Source organism: Lupinus angustifolius, chromosome LG02 (genome assembly GCF_001865875.1).
Source record: "Lupinus angustifolius cultivar Tanjil chromosome LG02, LupAngTanjil_v1.0, whole genome shotgun sequence".
NCBI lineage: Eukaryota > Viridiplantae > Streptophyta > Magnoliopsida > Fabales > Fabaceae > Lupinus > Lupinus angustifolius.
Genome location: NC_032010.1, coordinates 1,700,212 through 1,724,207, shown reverse-complemented (window position 1 = coordinate 1,724,207; position 23,996 = coordinate 1,700,212). Strand labels below are relative to the sequence as shown.

The 23,996-nt window shown below is 32.0% G+C and overlaps 3 protein-coding genes across 5 annotated transcripts; 2 read left to right on the top strand and 1 right to left on the bottom strand.

Annotated features, from left to right (window-relative positions):
* On the top strand, positions 1,203 to 9,361 carry LOC109331475 (zinc finger CCCH domain-containing protein 32-like). Of its 3 annotated transcripts, none has more exons than XM_019566017.1 (7): positions 1,203 to 1,505; positions 1,649 to 1,791; positions 6,611 to 6,673; positions 6,799 to 6,918; positions 7,003 to 7,293; positions 7,389 to 7,700; positions 8,556 to 9,361. In XM_019566017.1, the coding sequence occupies exons 1-7, from the start codon at positions 1,421 to 1,423 to the stop codon at positions 8,799 to 8,801; spliced, it is 1,260 nt and encodes a 419-aa protein (XP_019421562.1). In that variant the 5' UTR covers positions 1,203 to 1,420; the 3' UTR covers positions 8,802 to 9,361. The 3 variants fall into 3 exon arrangements, with proteins under 3 accessions (XP_019421562.1, XP_019421570.1, XP_019421554.1); XM_019566025.1 differs by lacking the exons at positions 1,203 to 1,505; positions 1,649 to 1,791 and adding exons at positions 4,280 to 4,585; positions 4,729 to 4,871 and having other exon boundaries at positions 7,389 to 7,704; positions 8,556 to 8,713; XM_019566009.1 differs by lacking the exons at positions 1,203 to 1,505; positions 1,649 to 1,791 and adding exons at positions 4,283 to 4,585; positions 4,729 to 4,871.
* On the top strand, positions 11,292 to 14,843 carry LOC109331468 (OTU domain-containing protein 6B-like). The gene is made up of 3 exons (XM_019565997.1): positions 11,292 to 11,310; positions 11,448 to 11,555; positions 13,674 to 14,843. Exons 2-3 carry the CDS (start codon positions 11,458 to 11,460, stop codon positions 14,539 to 14,541), a joined length of 966 nt encoding a protein of 321 aa, XP_019421542.1. The 5' UTR covers positions 11,292 to 11,310; positions 11,448 to 11,457; the 3' UTR covers positions 14,542 to 14,843.
* On the bottom strand, positions 19,755 to 21,340 carry LOC109325694. Its single transcript, XM_019558211.1, has 3 exons — positions 21,242 to 21,340; positions 20,442 to 20,781; positions 19,755 to 20,197 (listed from the first exon to the last, which is right to left on the bottom strand). The coding sequence occupies exons 1-3, from the start codon at positions 21,338 to 21,340 to the stop codon at positions 19,917 to 19,919; spliced, it is 720 nt and encodes a 239-aa protein (XP_019413756.1). The 3' UTR covers positions 19,755 to 19,916.

Below are 23,996 nucleotides of genomic sequence, written 5' to 3'. Positions count from 1 at the left end.
GAACCAACATTTGTTGGTATTTAAGATATAGTTTGAGATACCATTTGGGACAATAAATCTTTGTCGTAGGTAAAGTTTATCTTTCTCTTTCCTAAGTAGAGAGAAATTAAAATTTGTATGTCCACATATTTTTTTGTTCTCCCATTTTAATCAAATGAGAGAAATTTCTCATTTCTCTCCCTTTCTCTCTTTTCTTTAACTCTATCCTTATAGACTAACAGAAATGCACATGGTAACATACGTTTGTTCCATATGTAAAATTTAGATAATGGATAGGGAGTTCATTTTATTCTTCTACCATTTGATTATACATTAAATAGGTTGATGTTTTTTACATTCTTAAACATCATATAGAGTTATGATGAGGTTATTTGTAATTTATATTTGAGAATTTTTTTAAAAGTTATACGTGTACAACTATGGAACAAAGCTTTAATTAATATATTTTTTATGTTTAAAATTTTAAAATTTATACTTTTGGCATAATAGACATGGGCACATAGTTTGAGAAAGCTTTGGTAGATGAGATCAATCATCTTTTATCCTCTCACATTTATTTTTGCATTTTCACTCACTCAACTTTCTTCAATTTTCTTTCCTAATCCTTCCCCAACTTTATCCTTTTTCAATTATCCTTATGTTAAAGTGTCCTTCTTGCATTGTGAATATTTTTTTGTATTTTTGCTCACTCAAACTTTCTTGCACCTTCCTCCATGGTTGGTAGAAAATTTTCATTGTAACATTTGTTATGTCTCTCACATTGTAACATGTTTAGATTACATATCTCACTTTCTTAACTTGAAGGAGAAATAGTAGAATATATAATTACTAAATAAATAAATAAACATCACACATGCTTTAGAGAAGTAGCCTAAGACTCTGCTTATTATCAGAAAAATCAAAAGAGTAATATTATATTCACCTACTAAATTCTCTTACCCATAAGAAAGTAAAACATGTCACTTATAAACTAATCATTAATAAATAAAATATATCTATGTAACATTTGTCATCTTATTTATTATGTCATTAGGATGATAAGTAAGAAGATGTAATAAATAGATTGGTATATTATTTTATAAATCAAAATGTTAAGAAATTGATTCATAATAGTTATACTTGTTCGTTCGGATAGACAATCACACCTCCCGAAACATGAGACCCAAATAAATGGAAAAGATGGAGAGAGAAACATAAAAGAGCTGAAAAGACAACTACACCAGACACACCATACAGTCCTAGAGAGAGAGAGAGAGAGAAACCCATCTCTATCTCTCTGATTCTCCAACGCAAACCCAGCATCAACTCTTCCAGAACATTCTAGAACTTTCCAAACTCAACTCCATGTAAAAAACCTCTCTGTTAACTACTCTACTTCTACATCACTCTCAAACCGAAAACATCCCAAAAAACCCGGTTCATGGAGTTATACAATCGAAACCCATCACGGACCGGTTCCAACCAAATCGAATGGCACTCGCCGGGAACAAAAACCGGTCTAGAAGGTTTTTTTCGGTTTTCTAACTTCAATCTTATCTTCTATTCATGTTGAATTTCTTGTTTTATTATATTTGTTTTCTATTTAGGGTTTCATGAATGTAGAAATTAGGTTTTAAGGTATTACACTAATTTGTTGTTTGAAATGCAGAATCGATGTGGCAATTGAAGCTGAGTAGCGTTGATTCATATCCGGAACGAGTTGGAGCTCCGAATTGTGTGTATTATATGAGAACTGGGTTCTGTGGATATGGTGGGAGGTGTCGTTATAATCATCCTCGTGATCGCGCTGCGGTACTAACTCTTTCGTAGTTTTGAAAACAAACCTTATTTGTAGTTGATTCAATTGAAATGTCTCTTTTGGGAGTGTTAGGTGGAAGTGGAAATGAGAGATAGATTCATACAGATTATTATAAAAGAAATTCAGCAAGTAAATTTCACTAATTATGATTGGGACCACTAAATAAATTTTCTTTGTGTTGATCAACAAGTATAAGGATTCATTTCTCATGTTGTTGCTGTTTCTGTATTTGTTTATATCATTATTGCTTATTATGACACTATGTTTTTGTTTATTGCTGACATTTAAGGCATTGGGTTTGGGATTGTTTGCTAAAAGGGTTAATGTTTGATGGCTCAGCATTATTTTGGTAAACTTTTGTGGTATTTTTCAGATGAACATTTTTGTTCTAATTTCCTTTAAAAATTGTTGCTGCTTGTAATTTTTAAAGGAGGAGTGGAATTGGATTTGGAATCTGTTAAGGTTTTTTAAATAAGAATGCATTTGACATTGAGTTAGTAAATTGTTTCATGTTAGCGAAGACATTGTTTCGCAACCCTAGTTAGTAGTTTTTAAGGTAATTTGTGTAGTTTCTTGAAACATTTAATAAGTTACTATAAGTGAACAAAAATAGAATGAAGCTTGTAGCTTTTAAAAAATGAGTTTGTACAATTTGAAAGCTAGCTTTAACTTTCCAAAAAACATTAGGTTACGTTTTAAAATTTACCAAACTACATTAAGAGCACCCACAATGGTTGTTCTTAACAGAATAAGAATATTTTTATTCTGATTCCACTGTGACATTCTTATTTCTTGAGTTTTGTTCTTAAATAAGAACCGTTATTGGTGAGGAGAGATGACCTTTATATATTGTGATGTACTTTATCTATTTTATGCATTTTATTTATCTTTTAATTTAATATGTTGTAATTTCTATTATATTTTGAAATTATCTTTAATGTATTTTAATTAATGCAATATTTTTTTATTTATTCGTGTCCGTGTAATTTATTTTTATAATTTACAACAAAAAAATTATATTTTTAGTTATAAGTTTATTTATAATAAATTATAGTGATTTTCAATTTATTAATAAATAAATAAGTATTTATTCTTAATATTTTGTTATATTTATTGTAAAATATAAAAGTGTGTGGTAGGTTGTGGAACCCAAATAAGAATAATAATAATGTTTTTCCTTATGAGGAAAAAGTAGATGTCGTTCTTATTTTATGAGGAGTTATAATAAATTATAAAATAATCTATGGGACCTAAATAAGAATAGAAATTTTGTTTGGTGCTACAGATCCTCTAATTACACTACACTGAAATACTTACTAAAAATTATAAATAACTAAACAAATAAATAATTATTAGAAATAATTACTAATAATTTTACCAAATTACTAATAATTGTTTATTTAATCATCTACATGTTCAATTACTCCAATTTTCAAATATAAATTAATTAATAAGTAATATGTGTCCTTTTTAGTTATTTAACAAATTTTAGCTAGTTTTTCCGAGTAACTCTAGTTCAATAAGCTACTTACACAGCTACAAGCTTCTTGTTACCTATACAGCTGCAAGTTTAAAGCTCACAACTTATTAATGTATGATTTCATCTTATTAAGTTTAAATTTAGGTACCAACTTGTGTCTTTACTCAATATTAATATATGATTTCATCTTATTAAGTAATCAAATATGATTTCGTAAGTGTATAAGCGTGAATTAAGTCAGATATTGTTTTTATGTTTAAAATTTTAAAATTTATACTTTTGGCATAATAGACATGGGCACATAGTTTGAGAAAGCTTTGGTAGATGAGATCAATCATCTTTTATCCTCTCACATTTATTTTTGCATTTTCACTCACTCAACTTTCTTCAATTTTCTTTCCTAATCCTTCCCCAACTTTATCCTTTTTCAATTATCCTTATGTTAAAGTGTCCTTCTTGCATTGTGAATATTTTTTTGTATTTTTGCTCACTCAAACTTTCTTGCACCTTCCTCCATGGTTGGTAGAAAATTTTCATTGTAACATTTGTTATGTCTCTCACATTGTAACATGTTTAGATTACATATCTCACTTTCTTAACTTGAAGGAGAAATAGTAGAATATATAATTACTAAATAAATAAATAAACATCACACATGCTTTAGAGAAGTAGCCTAAGACTCTGCTTATTATCAGAAAAATCAAAAGAGTAATATTATATTCACCTACTAAATTCTCTTACCCATAAGAAAGTAAAACATGTCACTTATAAACTAATCATTAATAAATAAAATATATCTATGTAACATTTGTCATCTTATTTATTATGTCATTAGGATGATAAGTAAGAAGATGTAATAAATAGATTGGTATATTATTTTATAAATCAAAATGTTAAGAAATTGATTCATAATAGTTATACTTGTTCGTTCGGATAGACAATCACACCTCCCGAAACATGAGACCCAAATAAATGGAAAAGATGGAGAGAGAAACATAAAAGAGCTGAAAAGACAACTACACCAGACACACCATACAGTCCTAGAGAGAGAGAGAGAGAGAAACCCATCTCTATCTCTCTGATTCTCCAACGCAAACCCAGCATCAACTCTTCCAGAACATTCTAGAACTTTCCAAACTCAACTCCATGTAAAAAACCTCTCTGTTAACTACTCTACTTCTACATCACTCTCAAACCGAAAACATCCCAAAAAACCCGGTTCATGGAGTTATACAATCGAAACCCATCACGGACCGGTTCCAACCAAATCGAATGGCACTCGCCGGGAACAAAAACCGGTCTAGAAGGTTTTTTTCGGTTTTCTAACTTCAATCTTATCTTCTATTCATGTTGAATTTCTTGTTTTATTATATTTGTTTTCTATTTAGGGTTTCATGAATGTAGAAATTAGGTTTTAAGGTATTACACTAATTTGTTGTTTGAAATGCAGAATCGATGTGGCAATTGAAGCTGAGTAGCGTTGATTCATATCCGGAACGAGTTGGAGCTCCGAATTGTGTGTATTATATGAGAACTGGGTTCTGTGGATATGGTGGGAGGTGTCGTTATAATCATCCTCGTGATCGCGCTGCGGTACTAACTCTTTCGTAGTTTTGAAAACAAACCTTATTTGTAGTTGATTCAATTGAAATGTCTCTTTTGGGAGTGTTAGGTGGAAGTGGAAATGAGAGATAGATTCATACAGATTATTATAAAAGAAATTCAGCAAGTAAATTTCACTAATTATGATTGGGACCACTAAATAAATTTTCTTTGTGTTGATCAACAAGTATAAGGATTCATTTCTCATGTTGTTGCTGTTTCTGTATTTGTTTATATCATTATTGCTTATTATGACACTATGTTTTTGTTTATTGCTGACATTTAAGGCATTGGGTTTGGGATTGTTTGCTAAAAGGGTTAATGTTTGATGGCTCAGCATTATTTTGGTAAACTTTTGTGGTATTTTTCAGATGAACATTTTTGTTCTAATTTCCTTTAAAAATTGTTGCTGCTTGTAATTTTTAAAGGAGGAGTGGAATTGGATTTGGAATCTGTTAAGGTTTTTTAAATAAGAATGCATTTGACATTGAGTTAGTAAATTGTTTCATGTTAGCGAAGACATTGTTTCGCAACCCTAGTTAGTAGTTTTTAAGGTAATTTGTGTAGTTTCTTGAAACATTTAATAAGTTACTATAAGTGAACAAAAATAGAATGAAGCTTGTAGCTTTTAAAAAATGAGTTTGTACAATTTGAAAGCTAGCTTTAACTTTCCAAAAAACATTAGGTTACGTTTTAAAATTTACCAAACTACATTAAGAGCACCCACAATGGTTGTTCTTAACAGAATAAGAATATTTTTATTCTGATTCCACTGTGACATTCTTATTTCTTGAGTTTTGTTCTTAAATAAGAACCGTTATTGGTGAGGAGAGATGACCTTTATATATTGTGATGTACTTTATCTATTTTATGCATTTTATTTATCTTTTAATTTAATATGTTGTAATTTCTATTATATTTTGAAATTATCTTTAATGTATTTTAATTAATGCAATATTTTTTTATTTATTCGTGTCCGTGTAATTTATTTTTATAATTTACAACAAAAAAATTATATTTTTAGTTATAAGTTTATTTATAATAAATTATAGTGATTTTCAATTTATTAATAAATAAATAAGTATTTATTCTTAATATTTTGTTATATTTATTGTAAAATATAAAAGTGTGTGGTAGGTTGTGGAACCCAAATAAGAATAATAATAATGTTTTTCCTTATGAGGAAAAAGTAGATGTCGTTCTTATTTTATGAGGAGTTATAATAAATTATAAAATAATCTATGGGACCTAAATAAGAATAGAAATTTTGTTTGGTGCTACAGATCCTCTAATTACACTACACTGAAATACTTACTAAAAATTATAAATAACTAAACAAATAAATAATTATTAGAAATAATTACTAATAATTTTACCAAATTACTAATAATTGTTTATTTAATCATCTACATGTTCAATTACTCCAATTTTCAAATATAAATTAATTAATAAGTAATATGTGTCCTTTTTAGTTATTTAACAAATTTTAGCTAGTTTTTCCGAGTAACTCTAGTTCAATAAGCTACTTACACAGCTACAAGCTTCTTGTTACCTATACAGCTGCAAGTTTAAAGCTCACAACTTATTAATGTATGATTTCATCTTATTAAGTTTAAATTTAGGTACCAACTTGTGTCTTTACTCAATATTAATATATGATTTCATCTTATTAAGTAATCAAATATGATTTCGTAAGTGTATAAGCGTGAATTAAGTCAGATATTGCTCAGGTTGCTGCAGCTGTAAGAGCTACAGGGGAGTACCCAGAACGAGTAGGGGAACCTCCATGTCAGGTATAGTTCTATTGTTCTCTTCTTATTTCTCCATTTTTGTTGCTCCAGCGTTTGTGATCTTTGCATGATAGTTGACAATCACTGTCCCCTGGTTATACTGATTATGTATCTCCTCTGATGAGCAGTATTATTTAAAAACTGGAACATGTAAATTTGGTGCATCTTGTAAATTCCACCATCCCAAACATGGAGGTGGATCTTTAAGCCAAGCTCCACTAAATATTTATGGATGCCCGTTAAGGCCGGTATGACTCGTGCTCTTTTTCTTCTCTCTTGTGTAAGTGACAGCAAAGTATGCAATAGTTAAACTGACTTTTATTTTTCAACAGGGTGAGAAGGAATGCTCCTACTATTTGAAAACAGGGCAGTGCAAATTTGGTATAACTTGTAAATTCCATCACCCTCAACCTGCTGACACATCCTTGCCAGCTTCTGCACCTCAATTTTATCAACAGGCGCAGTCTCCGACGGTTCCTCTGCCTGACCAGTATGGAGGAGCATCCACAAGCTTGAGGGTAGCTAGGCCTCCTATATTACCTGGTTCATATATACAAGGAGCTTATGGTCCTGTACTTCTTTCCCCAGGGGTTGTTCCATTTCCTGGATGGAGTCCTTATTCGGTGAGATAGAAATGTTTCCTCTGAAATATGGCAGAAAGTCTCTTTTTTTTCTAGTTGCTAGAGTAGTTAATTTCGGTGTTGTTAAATTGGTGCAGGCACCTGTAAGTCCTGTGTTATCTCCTGGTGCTCAACCTGCTGTTGGGGCCACTTCTCTGTATGGAGTGACCCAGTTGAATTCATCCACATCAGCTTTTGCTAGACCATATACTCCACTCCCCTCTTCTTCTGGTCCATCAGGAAGCAACCAGAAGGAGCAGGTATTTCCTGAAAGGCCTGGCGAACCTGAATGCCAATATTTTCTGAGAACAGGGGACTGTAAATTTGGATTAGCTTGTCGATTTAATCACCCTAGGGATCGGGTTGTAGCACAGCCACTTCTAAACCCCATTGGTCTCCCTCTTCGTCCGGTGAGTATGGTTACCCATTTGATTTGACTATTTTGTTTAATTTACTGTTTACTCCCTTTGATTTAGTTGAATCTTGTGCTATATGTTACTTAAGTTATAACTTCTGATGTTAGCCATACTTTCTTTAAATTAGTTATTCATACCTTACTTTGCATTACTGCAGATATGTAATTGAACTGGGATTCGGCAGCAAAACTATGTTTTGTAATTTGCATATTTTGTGAACTTGATTATGCAATTAGTTGAGATTCGTGGAATTGTCTGTTGCATGGACTTATAGAATTTGGAAAAGAAAGAATATAGCTAGTCATTCTGGTAAATTGTAGGATTTTTCTGTTCATTTATTTCCAGTTTTGATTGTTAACTCTTACATTTATTTCCTATGGTAGTGCATGGTAATTATATTGTAAGTAATTGGTATCAAGAAGTAATTAGTATTTAATTTTTCTGTTCGTTTCTTTCTTTTTTACACTATTACACAGTAATTAGTATTGAGAAGTTATTTGCTGTTGCTTGCTGTGTATTTCCTCTTTTGTAATTATAACCATAGAAATAAAGAATATTAGGTTTCTTTTCATCGAGAACACTATTTCATCATACCATGACGGGAGTTTACACAAGTTTTTTTTTAATAATACTTTAAAAGCTGATATCTTTAAAATGCATTGAGCTTGCATTAAATTAGGTCATCATTTCTAGCAGAGCATGTTTAATACTACATGTTTGTTATTCTTGTTTATGATGTTTTAAAATTTTAAATTTTTGAGTTACTTGTTTATGCATTGTGACCCGGATTAAAACTAATCTGCTTTCTTATGGAAAATTTTCTTAATCAGTTCCTTTTCTAAAAAACAGGGGGTACAACCTTGTGCATTTTATTTGCAAAACAATAATTGCAAGTTTGGCTCTGCATGCAAATTTGACCATCCTTGGGGGCCTGTGAGATACAGTACATCAACGTCTTCCCTGATTGATATGCCAGTTACAACATACCCAGTTGGTTCTTTGCTGTCTACCCTGGCTCCTTCATTAACATCTTCGGCACTTCGACCTGAATCGCTTTCAGGGTCCAAACTGGAATCCTTTACAACCAGAATATAAATCCTTCTTCTGGAAGTAATTCCCATACATCAGTTGAATTTTTTCTCAAGGTGGATCTGTCTCACTATCTGATGTGTAACTCTCAATTCAGATTTCTTCCCCTCTAAGCAGTATCTGAAGCACCAGACAAAGTGGTGAGATACATTGATCTGGTTAATTAACTTGAAAATGTTCCTCCAAATCACCATTGGTTGTGATTTTATGTGCCACCTTTGTTTCTATCTAAGCCCCAGTGAATATTTAGTAGCAACTGCTTTAAGCCCCTTCCTCACTGTTTATAAATTCACCATCCAATATTGTTTAGAATCTACACTAGGTCATTCTCATTATGATCATATTGTCTAGTTATATATTACATTATCCAGAATAAGCTTCAATGGAAAACTGTATATGGTCTTTCCTTCTTTCTGACAGTACTATTTTCTTGATTTATGGGCTTTTTGGTATCACTATTTTTGGGGATAGGTTCGATTAACTTTCATGGTATGTACTATTGCAAAGGCTACCCAGTTTCAAATCTATATTCACACATTATTTATGGATCAATATTTTAGTTATTATTATTTTTGAAGTCTTATGAGTGATGCTAATGATGAGTGTGAATAGATAATTGTGAGTGTTAAATTAACAAGCCTCAATAAAAAAACCTAGAGCTTTTTAAGGTCAGTTTGAAGAGGGTCCTTGTTGCTGGTTAAGGCCATACTATCTGACATAGGATGCTGTCAAAACCATCTTCATGAAGATCACCTCAAGTGCTCGGCATTACTGATTTGGGAGTGCTTTTATTTTCAATTTTGAAGAAGAAGATAATAGTATTATGATGTCGTTCAATCTTTAGCCGAACCCACTAGTGAGATAAAGGTTTGGCTGTTATTGTTTGAAGTTGAAGATACCGCAAGGAAAATTGTTTGAGTCCATGGCAGGTAATGGGGTTTCTTAGAGCATCCTCATTTCCTTAAATGAGTTCTATAACTTTTTTTATAATTGTTCACAAACTCTTCATTTTAAGTCCAACGGTGCAATTAATATCTCATCATAAAATGGACCCCACAGAACAGAGTATCCCATAATTTACCATTTTCTCTTGAATCATAAAGGGATGCAATACTTCCTTATGAATGGTGCTCTAATTTGGGACAATTGTTGCAGCTCTTAAGCGGTGGAAGCAAGCCAGAGAGTCCTTATTTAAAGGGAGGCAACACTTCCTTATTGATGATAATGCTCTGATTTCTGAGATGCAAACCACAGCAATCCTTATTTTTACAGACCAGAAAAAAGAAGCAAAACATAACATAAACAAGTTTGATGAGTTGAATTATTTTTTCAGTTTATAATATCATAAATTATAATTATAATATGTATAGCATGGTATGTCTTTGCTTTTACCATTTGACCCTAAAGTTGTAGATCTATGCAATTTGATGGGATTAAATTGTCAAAAATGCTGTAGGCATATCCAAATTCAACATCAATGCACCAACACATTTATTTCTAGAAAAACATGGGAGAAATAAGAAGTGACAAATCCACTTTATTTTCTAAAATAAAAAAGTTTGTGTGTTGATATAGAATTGAGGTATATACCTACAGCATAACATAATTCTTGGAAGGAGGAGTGCAATTTGTTGCCATTAATATTGGTTTAGATAAATTGTCAATTTTGAGCTTGTACTTTTTTACATTGAATTTAGATATATTCATTGAACATATCTAAGAATCAGTGGCTTCATGTATGTTTTTATGAATTATATTGTTTTAGGGTTAGTTCGAGAATTGAATTTTGGAAGGAAATGAAAGACTTGAAAGTCATTTACAAGTGTATTTCATTGCTTCAAAACCTTCCCTTTCTCTTCCTCCCTCTCGAAAATCTAACTCCCAAACAAGCCTTTCGTGTTAGGGAAATGAGTATATAAAGTGTAAGTTTGATAAGAGCATCTTAGTGTAGAGGTAAGGATTGTAGATCATATCACACCTTAAGTTACTAGATGTTTTTGTTGGTACTACTGATAGTATTCGTCACCGTTTTGATTAAAGAACTAATCATTTTCGAAATTTGTAGTTGTTATTCCTAACAAACATCGCTCTCATTAATCGAAACCTTAATATTTTGGTCATCTTGATATTTAGCGGAGTTACCCCACTAGATTTATTAATTTTTAAATTTTATTTTATCAAAAAACAATTTTAAGTAAGATTGTTCATTCCATGGAGATGATATGGACCCGAAAGTGTCACTATAAAAAATCTAATCTTTCATGTTTGGATTATTTAATTAATAATAAAAGTCAATAATAACTAAAAATCAATAGTAAATGATATAGTAATAAATGACAGTGTAAAAAACATTTACATATATATCTTTTTCCTAATACATATTAAAAAATTATATAAGAAAACTAGTGGACGAAGTATTAATTTTTTCCCTGATCCTGTTTTTGCTGTTGTTCTTTTCTTACTTTCCAGAATTTGAAAGAAAAAACCTTCGCAACCCTAAATCCTCTTTTGTTTTGTGAGTTTCACCTTCACACTTTTTCATTTCTTCTTCCTTTTTTTTATTCTCTATGAACTTAATAATAATAATAAAGACACTGTTTCATTATGCATTGATTTGTTTATAATATCTCTAATTGTTTCTTTTTAATTTAGGGTTACTCCAATGGAGGATGCTGATGAGAAGACACATGAAGAAGTTATTTCAGACGAAGCAGTTGAGAAGGAGCAGCAAACACGTGATGAAATCCTTGCACGGCACAGGTGAATCACTCTTTATAAGATTAACATTATCGAGTAAAAGTGCGGCCTAGTGCACGAGGCTCTTATCTAGTGTGGTTTGGGAAGAGTAGATGTGTATGCGGTCTTAACAAACTCGGGCGTGAAGATACTTTATCCGCCTCGAAATCTAGAGTTGTTAAGTCATTTCTTTAGTTTGTTTTCTCTTGTAATGAACAAGGAGTTTCATGGTAGATTCATAATTGGACAGATCGATAGCTTAATTATATGATAACCATACTAGGAAGAGTGGGTATGATATGGCTTCGGTAGATTAGTGGATATGGCGGCATAGATAACCATATTTTGGAAGTAATCTTGGATTCCAAATGCTACTTGTTAAGGACATGTATTCTGAATCAATCTTTGGTTTTTTGATATGGTGGGCAATGCACTTCATCTTGTTAAAAAACCATCTATAGAATTGTTATGGATCCTAAATACAATAATACCTTTATACCATTACCGACACACATGGGGCAACAATATTGGAGGTGTGTTTCATGGATTTTGGATTGAAATGTTTTGCCATGTTACTTTCTCTCGTTATACTGAACCAGTACTAAGAGATCTCTTGATGTTTCTCCCCTCTTTAACCTTTGTTCTCTTCAGACCATTTACAGAACTTGCTGAAACTTCCTGATGCAGATAAATAATTAATTATTGTTAATTGTATTTGAATCCGTAACTACTAGAAGTCCGATCTCGTAATTAGACGTCTAATGCTATGTTTGAAGGATGGGATAGAGTGGAAATGGAATGGAAGAGCATAAATGAAGATTACATTGTTTGAGAGAATTTTTTAGCGAAGATTATACTGTGGTGAACTAATGGAATGTAAACATCCAAACAATGTGAAGGTAACTCCAATTCCATTCCATCCTCCAAACATAGTGTAAGTAATTAAAGGTAGACTAAAACTCAGTCAAAAGTCATTAATGCCTCTTCAGAGTCCATTGTGGGGACTGCATTGTGGAACATAAGCCAGAGGACATGCTTAAAGTCTTTAGCTGCCATAGCCATGATCTAGAGTAGTTGTCAGACTAACTACAGAGTTTTAGAAATAAGAGTGTCCTGCTGCCATTGAGTATCTGATATGTGGACAAATTAATGTGAGTGTCTTTGCGCACAGTTTTTATAATTCAATGTTTCTCTATATAATTTTCAACAAAGTTTAGAATTAGAATTGAGAATGAAATAGAGTGTTTCCAGAATAGTCTTCTGCTGCTTTCTTTCGACTTGAGATTAGAATTCTGATATTGTTAAATTCTTATTCAATGAGTACACACTTCCCACATATACTCTTTATCATACATACCCACCCAACTTATTTTCCAAAATTTCCATTTCCAATTCCATCCCATCCAAATTTAAACTAATTCCTGGCTAAATCACTTCTATTCATGTCACCTTCTTTGACAAGTGCATAACTAATTAAGTCTATTATTTATGTAAATTACATTTTTATTTTACTTACGATTATTCCTCTACACAAAATAGTAAGATATCACAAAACTTTATAGTTCTAGTTAAGTTTTTCCTTTAGATTTTCATGTTGTTTGATTTACAATGTGAATCACATTACTGATCTAAAACTTGTTTTGTATTTGTTCCACTCGATTTTGTTTATGAACTAGCCCTTCATTCACCCAGGTGAGTGTCTTGTTACCAGTCCTAGCCACTTCGGCATTTGGGGGTTCAACAGTTTTTGCCATGTTCAACCAATCAACCTGCAACAATAGTAGAGTAAATAAAATCAAGCACTCTGTGGTCTAAGGTTTATTAAGTTGAGATGATACTCGAGGAACCAACATGTCCATATTCTTTTCCACCCAACCTTTTGAGTTGACTCTACTGAAAGCTAGTTTGTTTTGCATGGTAGACAACCTACATGTTTTATTTTTCCAATTCTAAATACCTTAAGTCTCCTATGCTTTCGAAATACTTGGTTGATTTTTATGCCCTTTTTATCGGTTCCTATTTATTATTGGTTCATAATTGAAACTCTTAACTTGACTGTTATTGCTTGTGTTACTTTGTAAGTAATCATGGTTCTCGTGTGATACACACTCTTATCTTATACAATGACTTGTGTATTTTCAGGAAAGAGATATCACTGCTGCAGAAGAAAGAAGTTGAAATGAAAAAGGCAGCAGCTAAAGGTAGCAAGGCTGAACAGAAAGCTAAGAAGAAGCAAGTGGAGGAAGAGATTTCTCAACTTTCTGGAAAGCTTAAAGAGGAACATTCAAAAGAACTAGCTGCATTAGGCTATAGCAGTGGTAATGGAAATGAAAAGAACAATTTGGACACGTTGGTGAAGGCCATAGCTGGAGTATCTGTTACTAGTCAACCTGAGAATACAAAGTCCAGCAAAGCTAAACAGAGACGAGACAAAAAAGCTCAACAAGAAGCAGAAAGGGAGCAGAGAATCCAAGCAGAACAGAGCAACATTGTAAGTGATCGTATGATTGAAAATGAGAAATTGGAAAAGAAGTTGAAGCCTCTTGGTTTGACTGTTACTGAAATAAAGCCGGATGGGCATTGCCTCTACAGAGCCGTTGAGGATCAGCTTGCCATCCTCTCTGGGGGTAGATCACCTTATACATATCAAGAACTTAGAAAAATGGTGGCTGCTTATATGAGGAACCATTCATCTGATTTCCTTCCGTTTTTCCTGTCAGAGAATCTGATTGAAGGTGATTCTGATGAATCACCAGCCCAGAAGTTTGAAAATTATTGTAAAGAAGTGGAATCCACAGCTGTATGGGGAGGACAACTAGAGCTTGGTGCTTTGACTCACTGCCTTAAAAAGCATATTATGATATTTTCTGGGTCCTTCCCAGATGTGGAGATGGGGAAGGAGTATAAATCTGAAAATGGTACTGGCTCATATAATTTGAGTATCATGCTATCTTATCATAAGCATGCTTTTGGGCTAGGGGAGCATTATAATTCTGTTGTCCCAACATGATCAAGTGGGTGAGATATCATTGTGGATGTTTATCATGCCCATCTGTACCATTTTTTAAGCATTTGGCTGAAGGTCTCTTTAAACCCAAAGTTTTGATTAGGAAATGACTATAGATGTACATTTCATAACCATAATTTGTAATTTATGGGTGATTATGATGATAATTATATATCAAATGTTCCCTTGTCATGTACTTGTTTTTTTAATGTGTAAAGTCTTATCCAATGTGATGAGATATTAATAACCTATTGATCTTGGATTGGTACAAACTGTGATGAATAAAGTCACCAAGGATTGAATGAGGGTTGTGTTGTCTTTAAAAAATTTAAAAACACTGCACAAATTATTTCCTTTTATATTTTTATAAATTTGTTTCATACATCACCTTTCCACTCTTTTCCCTTTCATTTTGGTTCTCGTTTCATGTCTTTGTCTTTCCTATACCTCTTACCCCAAGAAGAGTGGTGTAGAAGAAACATTTTTGTTTGTTTATTCCATTTATGCCTTGATTTTGATTCATATAAATAGTAAAATAAACTTGAAATTATATAGCTCCTTGACGTGGTAAAGAAGTGATTTTGATGTAATTCTAAAGATTGTCTAACTATTCTCATGATAAGAATAAAGTTATTTCCTATAGAAGATCCATATGATCTGTCCCAAAATCATGCACAAATACACAACATACACACAACACACGTTCCTATGGAAGGGAAATGGAGTGGGCTTTAAGAAGTTTGGAATGTAACCCTTCAGTCCCAGCAGTGTTCATAGTTTGGAATGTGATTTCCCTCCATGTTGATGCCTCTCTCAAACAAATGCTTAAGGATGCAAAGACCATTTGGTTTTAGTTCATACTTCAAATTCAAAGAAGCTGCATATACTGAAGGGGTATGTGATAGTACTTGCATGCAAAGTTTAATCAAGTACACCTCTTCTTTTTGTTGAGGGTCCTGTTTAGAGGGTATGAATACAAGTTTGTATAAAAAGTACTATCTGGTACCCTATTGACAATTTTCTGAATCTGGTTTACAAGTTTTAAGATTTATGTGTTGGATCCGGTTAGTAGACTATATATATTTGTACCAGAAGTCCCTACGTGTGTGTTTGAGGCATTGTATTGGAGCTTGTAAACACATTCTCTAATAATATATTGGTATCTGTCAACATTCCCCGAGAACAAGAACACAATTGAATGAACTTCGTTATAAAATACTCCTGTGTTCTTCACTGTCCTTATTCTCCATTCTATAGTCAAATGCTTTTTCTCAAAACTGTTATGATTGAACCACTGCAATAGTAGTGTCTTAAACTAAGCTTCTTAAGTGTGAGAGAATCGTACAAGTTGGTGGGTGCAACACAGAATCTCACATTTACAGCCACCTAAAGCCTTTTCAGTCTCAATCTGTCTGCATAAGGACTCAAACCAATTGATTGTGAGAATCTGGTATCAATTGACCATCCTCCACTTGTATTACCTTTTGATTCTTGATATAGAGCAAGCATTTTTTTCTTCATAATTTTGCACATTATTTTTTCAACACTATAAAATTGTATTGACTTAGTCACAGAAAGATAATAGTCGCAAAGTCGGTTTTCCAACCGAAAATCAGGTCGTAACCACTCTTGCAGATGTAGAGCAGCAATAATGTTTTCATTTGGTTTTTGTTGATGCAAATCTTAAGTGATACTATATGGTTATGGTCTCAAAGCAAGAGTAATATAATGGAAGTATATGCTAATAGATATATGTCTATCAACTTGCTCAACCGAATAACATCATATAGACTAAGTTGGGTATCTAAATTGTAAAAGCAAGACCTCTTTTGAATGTGTTTTGCTCATGCTCAAAGAAAATGGTCTCTATAAATAGTCTAGTATACAATCTCATTCAAAATAACCTCAAGCTTCATATACTTTTCTATTTCTCAATTCTCCTCCTTAGACTGCCATAATCTAGTACAAACCATTGGGTCGAATTCGTTCGAATTCGATCTGATGGTTTGGGAGTTCTAATAAGAATAAGGTAATCTAAACACATCAAATTAGACTTTTTTGTTTATTTTTTGTTACATTTTTTGCTTCTGTCTTAGGAACAGAATTCTATACATATTTAGAAGTACTTGATTAGTATCATCAACATGGACAAGGTTATGAGGTTGGCCTCAGAAAAGGGTGTGGTGATTTTCACCAAGAGTTCTTGTTGCCTCTGCTATGCAGTGAACATTCTTTTTCATGAACTTGGTGTGAGGCCTATGGTTCATGAAATTGACCAAGACCCTGAAGGCAGGGAAATGGAGAAAGCTCTGTTGAGATTAGGCTGTACTGCGCCGGTTCCGGCTGTATTCATCGGAGGGAAGCTAAGAGGGTCTACCAATGAAATCATGTCCCTTCACCTAAGTGGCTCATTGACTCAATTGCTGAAACCATATCAACCTTAATCTAGTTGAAAAAGGAACACTAAACATGTTTCATAATCTAGTTGAAAAAGGAACACTAAACATGTTTCATAATCTAGTTGAAAAAGGAACACTAAACATGTTTCTTAGTCCTGAAACCATGCTGGAAGAATAAACTGAATTGAATCAATAGGGTATTATATGTCTAAAGTGTTTTCTAGCATTTGATTGTTAGCTACAATGTAATATGATAACTATTCTAAATGAAGTTTATTTATATACTTGTACCACTGTCCAATAATACTGTTACTCAAAGTCTCTACCTGTGATTCAAATTGTGGATCACATCACGCGATACGGCTACAATATCGCAATTGTGGTGGCCACCGCAACCACATCACATTGCAATTGTAGAGTTACATCGAATCACAATGATATAGTTGTTTCAGGCTGCATCAAATTCAATCATATTTTTTAATTAAAAAATAATTCACTCTGCAGAGGCCGCAATCCATATCACAATAATTGTAATGACTGCAATCGCAATAATCACAACCGTAACTGCAATCGTGACCACAACCATAATTTAAAACTTATCTCTACCGTCATAAGCTGTTTCCAATAATGCTACAATGCAATTTTTGGTTACTCAAGGCCAATAATCTGATATAACAACACAGGGTGGTAATATAGTGAAGACAATATTCTTTGAAGATGTGTAAATTGCATCATAATTAACCACACTAACATCATGCAAAGATACAAAGGTTTGGCATGTCTCATTCACTCTATGTATTCATTACAAAGATCAGAATCAAATTACTTATAGTCAAAGTCAAATTGAGAATGTGGTTTCTTTCATTGCGGTCATTAAAGCCGTTTCGATGTGGATTGTGGTCATTAAGGTGTGAAACTGTGAATGATTTTTTGATTAAAAAATATTTTTGAATTTGATATGGTCCAATGTGACCCAAATGCAGACATATCATTATGATTTGATGTCACACTGCAATTATGTTGTGATGAGACTATGGTGGTGGTCACAACCACACTATTAAATTCGCATTTGATGATATGATCCACAATTTAAAATAATGATACTATGTGAAATAAAATAAAACAATGGCATTTTAAACTTTGAAATTTTTTTCAAGGGGGAACAGAATATTGAGGCGACATAAAAAAAATATTGTTCTGGTACCTGTTGGTTTAGTCCACATGTTTAAAAGTTATAGGAAAATTGTCATGTTTCATGATCTAGTGTTTTAGATTCTCTTCCACTTTTTCTATGTTGAATTTATTTTAATTTATTCTCTTCTTTTTCTATCTTCAATAAAACATGACTAGGTTCATTTAGAGAGGTATTGTTGTGAAACAAATCCATCATTCACACACAAAAAATCCTTTCTTAAGTGGTGGTTCAATTATATTATATATATAATATATACACACACTTAAGGTTATCAATTGAATATATATGATGCATCATCATATTCTAGTTCAAAAGTTGTAACATGCAAGAAGCAGTAAGTTAGGGATGGAAAATGAATGGGTTCAAAATAAATATATTTAGCTCTAAATTCGATTCATTACAAACATTTTTTATTTAACTCCAACTCTATTCGATTTAAGTTCACAAACTGTTTAGAAAGCATGCATCCGAGATTGTCTTTATAAGAGAGAGTTATTCTCCACCATGACCTAGAGTTATGATAGAAGAAAGACAAAACACATAAATTTATTAATGATTTTCGATCAATTATGTTTATATCCCAAAAAAGTTTAGGACTATTGTTAGGTTATTAGAATTACTTGTAGGTTCCCTACATTAGGTCATTCAAGAACAACATATATAGCATAATATCTAAACATTTTATATCAGTCCAAGTCCATAAATCAATATCCGATTTTATGCATATGGGTGTCAACATTTGGTCAGCCAGCACCCCAGTAGACGATCATGGTGGTGATTCCGGCTTGGCCATGTTACTGTATGTAATTTTGCACCATAAGGGGCCTCAAGTACATGTTTGTATATTACCATGGGGTAATTTTCTAATATGTCTAGTTGGATTGAGTTGCGCCAAAATCTATCATTAATGAATGTTCAACAAACTCACACAATGCCCGAACAATAGTTGAACAATTAAATTTGGTGGTTGATGAGTGAAACTTCAGAAACTATATACTATCTTGTACTGAATAAAGATGATAACATTTATATGTTCTTGAAAATCTTTTAACTCTGAAATTTTTTAAAAAAATTAAATAAATAACTACAAATCATAAAATTTACCTTTACACCTCACATATCAGTACTAGACTCTTAGTATTGGAGAGGATTTTAGCTTGAGACATAGACATATGTTTTTAATCGGACACCCTTCATTATATCATCCATTACATTTCTCCTCATAACTCTTATTTATCTGTGGCCACCTAAATAAACCTTATGAAATTTCTACAAAATGCCAATAATATTTATCATAATACAATTTGGCTGAAATTCTCTACATACAAACTAAATACATGATTCTATAAAAATTGTGAGATATAAGATATTCCATCACAATTAATCCATTAATGATAATGTTGTATTTAAAAGTTGGTATAGCCTTACACCCAAAAAGACAAGATATATTTTTCCTAGCAACCATTTACATTTAAAGTATTAAATTGTGGTCATCAGCAATATCTCCACAATTATCCTACAACAACAATTATTGCATCATAATTACAATGAATGCAATATAATCACAATCACAATATAATACCCTCCCATCCAATAGCTTGAAAATGACCATCACACCAAAAATACAACAAAATATATCTACTAAAAACATATCTTTCCAACAACCTACTTTTGTTTTTCTTTTCTTGGACCAACATTTTCTAACATTTATCTACTTCTGTCTAGTACTGGTGTGGCCCTTAGTGTGTTCCACAAGAGGTGCTAGCACTGGCTCAGACATTGGATCAAGACTTTGAAAAACGCCTTGGTGCAATTTGTGGTGCATGCTTTGAAGGAAAAGCTGGTGAAGCTAATCTTTTTGGTGCTGGTGTAGTAAGTGGTGCATGGGTTGCTGCATTGAAATGTTGAGCCCTAATGGGTGGAGATTCTACTTTCTGTAATGCCCTTTTCATTCCTCTTTGTGATGATGCACCAAATTCAGATGTGGATGGTCTTAGCCTAGTACTTCCAATAGGTTTATGACTTGGTCCAACATTGGTTGAAATTGCAGGATGTTTTGCAGTTTCTGGGTAAAAACACAGTAATATAATTTAACAAAGTTCCTAAATAGTTACACATATACTTCAATAATGTGCTTCAAAAATTTCCAGATATTAAAAAAGACATTGATCTAGTGGTATAAGACCCTACTAAATCTCAAGTATCATATTAGGTCAAATATTCGATTCTTATGAGCGAAACTTGTTGGGAAGATAATCATGCACCCCAAAAGAATTAGTTCGTTATATATCGGTAGAAGGATTACTTACCAATATCGAAGTGTTTGATATCAATCCAATCCATCAACAACTCTTTGTGAAGTGGATTAGGCAGCATGGGAATTTCTTGCTCACTAATCTTCTCTTGTTCATTAACCTGACTCAACAACTGCAATGCAAATAAATCTGGCCAAGAAATATCCACATCTTGTTCTTCATCATTATCAACTTCTTCATTATCTTCCTCATTATTGGACTTTGTTGTGGTGCCATTTTCATTTTCAACACTGGTCCTTTTCTGTCCATTCTCTATTTTGGATTGCTTAGTCTTTATAGCTCTTGGGATTTGCACAGTATCACTATCTTTATCCAACCCAACATTATTATCACCCTACACAAGAACACAAGAAATAATATTAGTAGAAGGTTATTTAAAAGGTTGAAATTATTATTTATTTTCATAAAAAATGATGTTTACTATCTTGGAAAAAGAAGGGAAAAAATAAAAATTGAGACTTTGAATTTCTCTACTTTCTTTTCTCAAAGTAAGTAGGTGTAAAGTTTAGATATACAATCTAAATTTGCTCATTATTTTACCAAGAAAGTAAAAAGAGAAAGACCAAGATTATAAGGCATAAAGCCACTTAACACCGTAGTGTAACTCATTAACAAATTAAGCTGCAATTGCACTTATATTTTATTAATGTAAACTTTTGGGATGATCAAAAGCTTGAACGATAACAATATCACAAAGAAACAATTAAATAACCAAATATAATCACTTGGAATTAATTAATAAAGAACATATAATCTATTCTTAATCAATAAATTAAAGCACAATATATACTTACTGATGGGGTAGCTTCAAGAACGTTGGGCTTTTTTTCCTGTAATGTTGTTGTTGCCTTGTTCTTTCGTTTACTTCGCTGCTTTTTCTTTGTTAGACCCATTCTGAATTTTCATACAATATGATTTGTTTAGATTGCAAGAAAGAATATGGTAAATACAAGACACAATTTTAAAGTTGGTAATACTGAGCAAGATCTAAAGAAAACATAAATGCTTTTATATATAGTGGTATATATAATATATTTATCATGCATATATAGGATGACAATGTTATTTTTAGGAGTAGTTTTTTATCTACATTACTAACACATTCCCTTTATGTAAAAAAATGACAAGATTGAATGAGTTTCTCTACTTTTAATATCAAATTTTTGTGTCATGCTTAATATCAAATTTTGGTGTATATGTAATACTACTCTATTTTTAATTTGTGATAATGGTATGATTTTTAGCTTAGATATGTTGTTTAGATGATTAAAAATTTATGTGAATAAAAGTTAACATTTTGATTATAAGTCTTAACTGGTATAAAGTTCTTAAATATGATATCAGATTTGATTACTGTCATATATATTAAAAAAAATTGTTGGTTGAGATGAAACTCATTCTAGTAATCTTTACCTTCAATTACTCACAAGAGGATTGAGGGTATTTTAAAAAAAGACTAGGAATTCCGATTTAAGATTCAGAAAATCGAAAGAAGTGATATGGAGGTTGAATGAAATATAAGTTTAATAGGAAGAAAACTTTAAAACATGCAGTTATAGAACAGCAGAAGAAAGAAAGGAGCATTTGCAAATGTACAAAATGTACTAGAAATTAAGGATCAAGAAAATAATGTATATTTTCTTTCATTGAAATGAATGAATTGAATATTGAATGAAACGGATCATAAAGAAATTAATCAACCTATTATATAGAAAATATAAGAGACTTAACTCTATGTAACTCATAATTAACTAATATGTTTTACACATGTTTTAATTATGGAAATAGATGTTATAATAATTATTTGTTATGCAAAAGGTAAGTGAATTTAGACTAATTATTAGCTCATATAATATTAACATAAAATATCAAAATAATGACTAAACATTTTAAAAGTGCAATAATAAAACATCAGTAAAAAAACTAAACTGTCATAAAATTCTTTCATTTATCCTATATACCGCGTACCAAATTCATCATATTGTACACTATGTGTTGGGTTCATTAAAAAAACTCATAAAAAATAATATAAAAGTGATGAATTACATACCCGAGAGAACACGTACTTATACCCGTACCCGGTATTATACAGCTCTCACAAGATAAAGACAGGCTTACTAAAGAGTAAATGGCTTGGATGGCTGGTCCTCAGTGAGAATCATGCATTATTTGGTTGAGTAAGAAAATTTTCCTTACATGCTTGGAACCCTAAATTTTTTGAATTGCTAGCAAGCTTCTCTGGAAAATATCCCCTTCTTGATGATGACACCTACTATAAGAGAAGAATATGATAGATCATATTCGAATGTTGATCAGAAAATCTAATCCACAAATCCCCCACAAATATGTTTGATCCACGATCGCAACCGCTATCAACATATGTTAAGGTTTTCGTAGTGACTGAACCCGTATCACAACCAAAATTGTGAGCGCACTGGCCGCATATGTCAACAATTCTTCGAAACGTCAAGACTTATTGAATTTCCTAAATTGTGATCACAACTACAATTTAAAACCTTGGAGATTATTACAAAACAAAACCACAACTTGTAAAGATCGATTCATAAATGGAGTTTCATATAGAGTATGAAGATTTAAGGGGAGAAAAGGTTGACAAGGGAAAATAGGTGCCAAAAAACGGTTATATGTCATCTTTCCAAAGGGACAAAGTGTATGAAACGATACCTAGTTAATAGAAGAGAAAATATTGATCTTTGAAAAAGTGAAAAAGTCAATGACTCAATAATTAAATGATACTACAATTAATGATAATAATTATGACTATTAAAATTTGTACATGAACCTGTTTCTCTAGAAAGTTCAGAAGATTACCTTTTTGTAGGGTTGAGGCAAAGTCTACTTCTCAAGCTAAGAGGCTAACCCAGAGGATGGTCACAAAGTAAGTGGTCTAGGTAAATGCAATGAAAAATGAAAGCCAATGTTACTTCATGTCATTACAACCTAAGCCAACAAAAGAGGCTTATATTCTGATAATTCAAATTTATGATTGTAAGAAACCTCATATTTCTTGTATTGAAATTAATGAGGAGATTAAAATGATATATTATATTCAAATTAATTCAATATTATATTTTGTACCAATTAGAAATACTCTATGGATTTTGGGCCCATATAATTAAGTTGAGGTATTAGAATATATATATTGTGATAAAAGTTGTAATCCTAATATCTAATAATATATTGGGAGTTATTTAATATTCTAGATGATGTATGCACAATTGGTTGAATCACATTAAAAATTATATTGTCTTCTTCTCTTCTATTTGTTATATCTCTTTTCTTTGATTGTTTGCAGCGAACATTAAGCAATAGTCACTTTCATTGCACCAACAACCAGTATCAGAGTCAATTGAACAATGTTTATCAAAGAAGAGTGAAAGACGGGTTTGTTGGACATTGTTTATCAAAGGCAATGAACGAGGATAAATCACGAGTTGAAGGAGAATGAAACATGACAATATCATAATAGGGCCCACAACCATGTTGGATCCATAACCTCATATGTTGGATTGGGTCCCAAATAGAGCA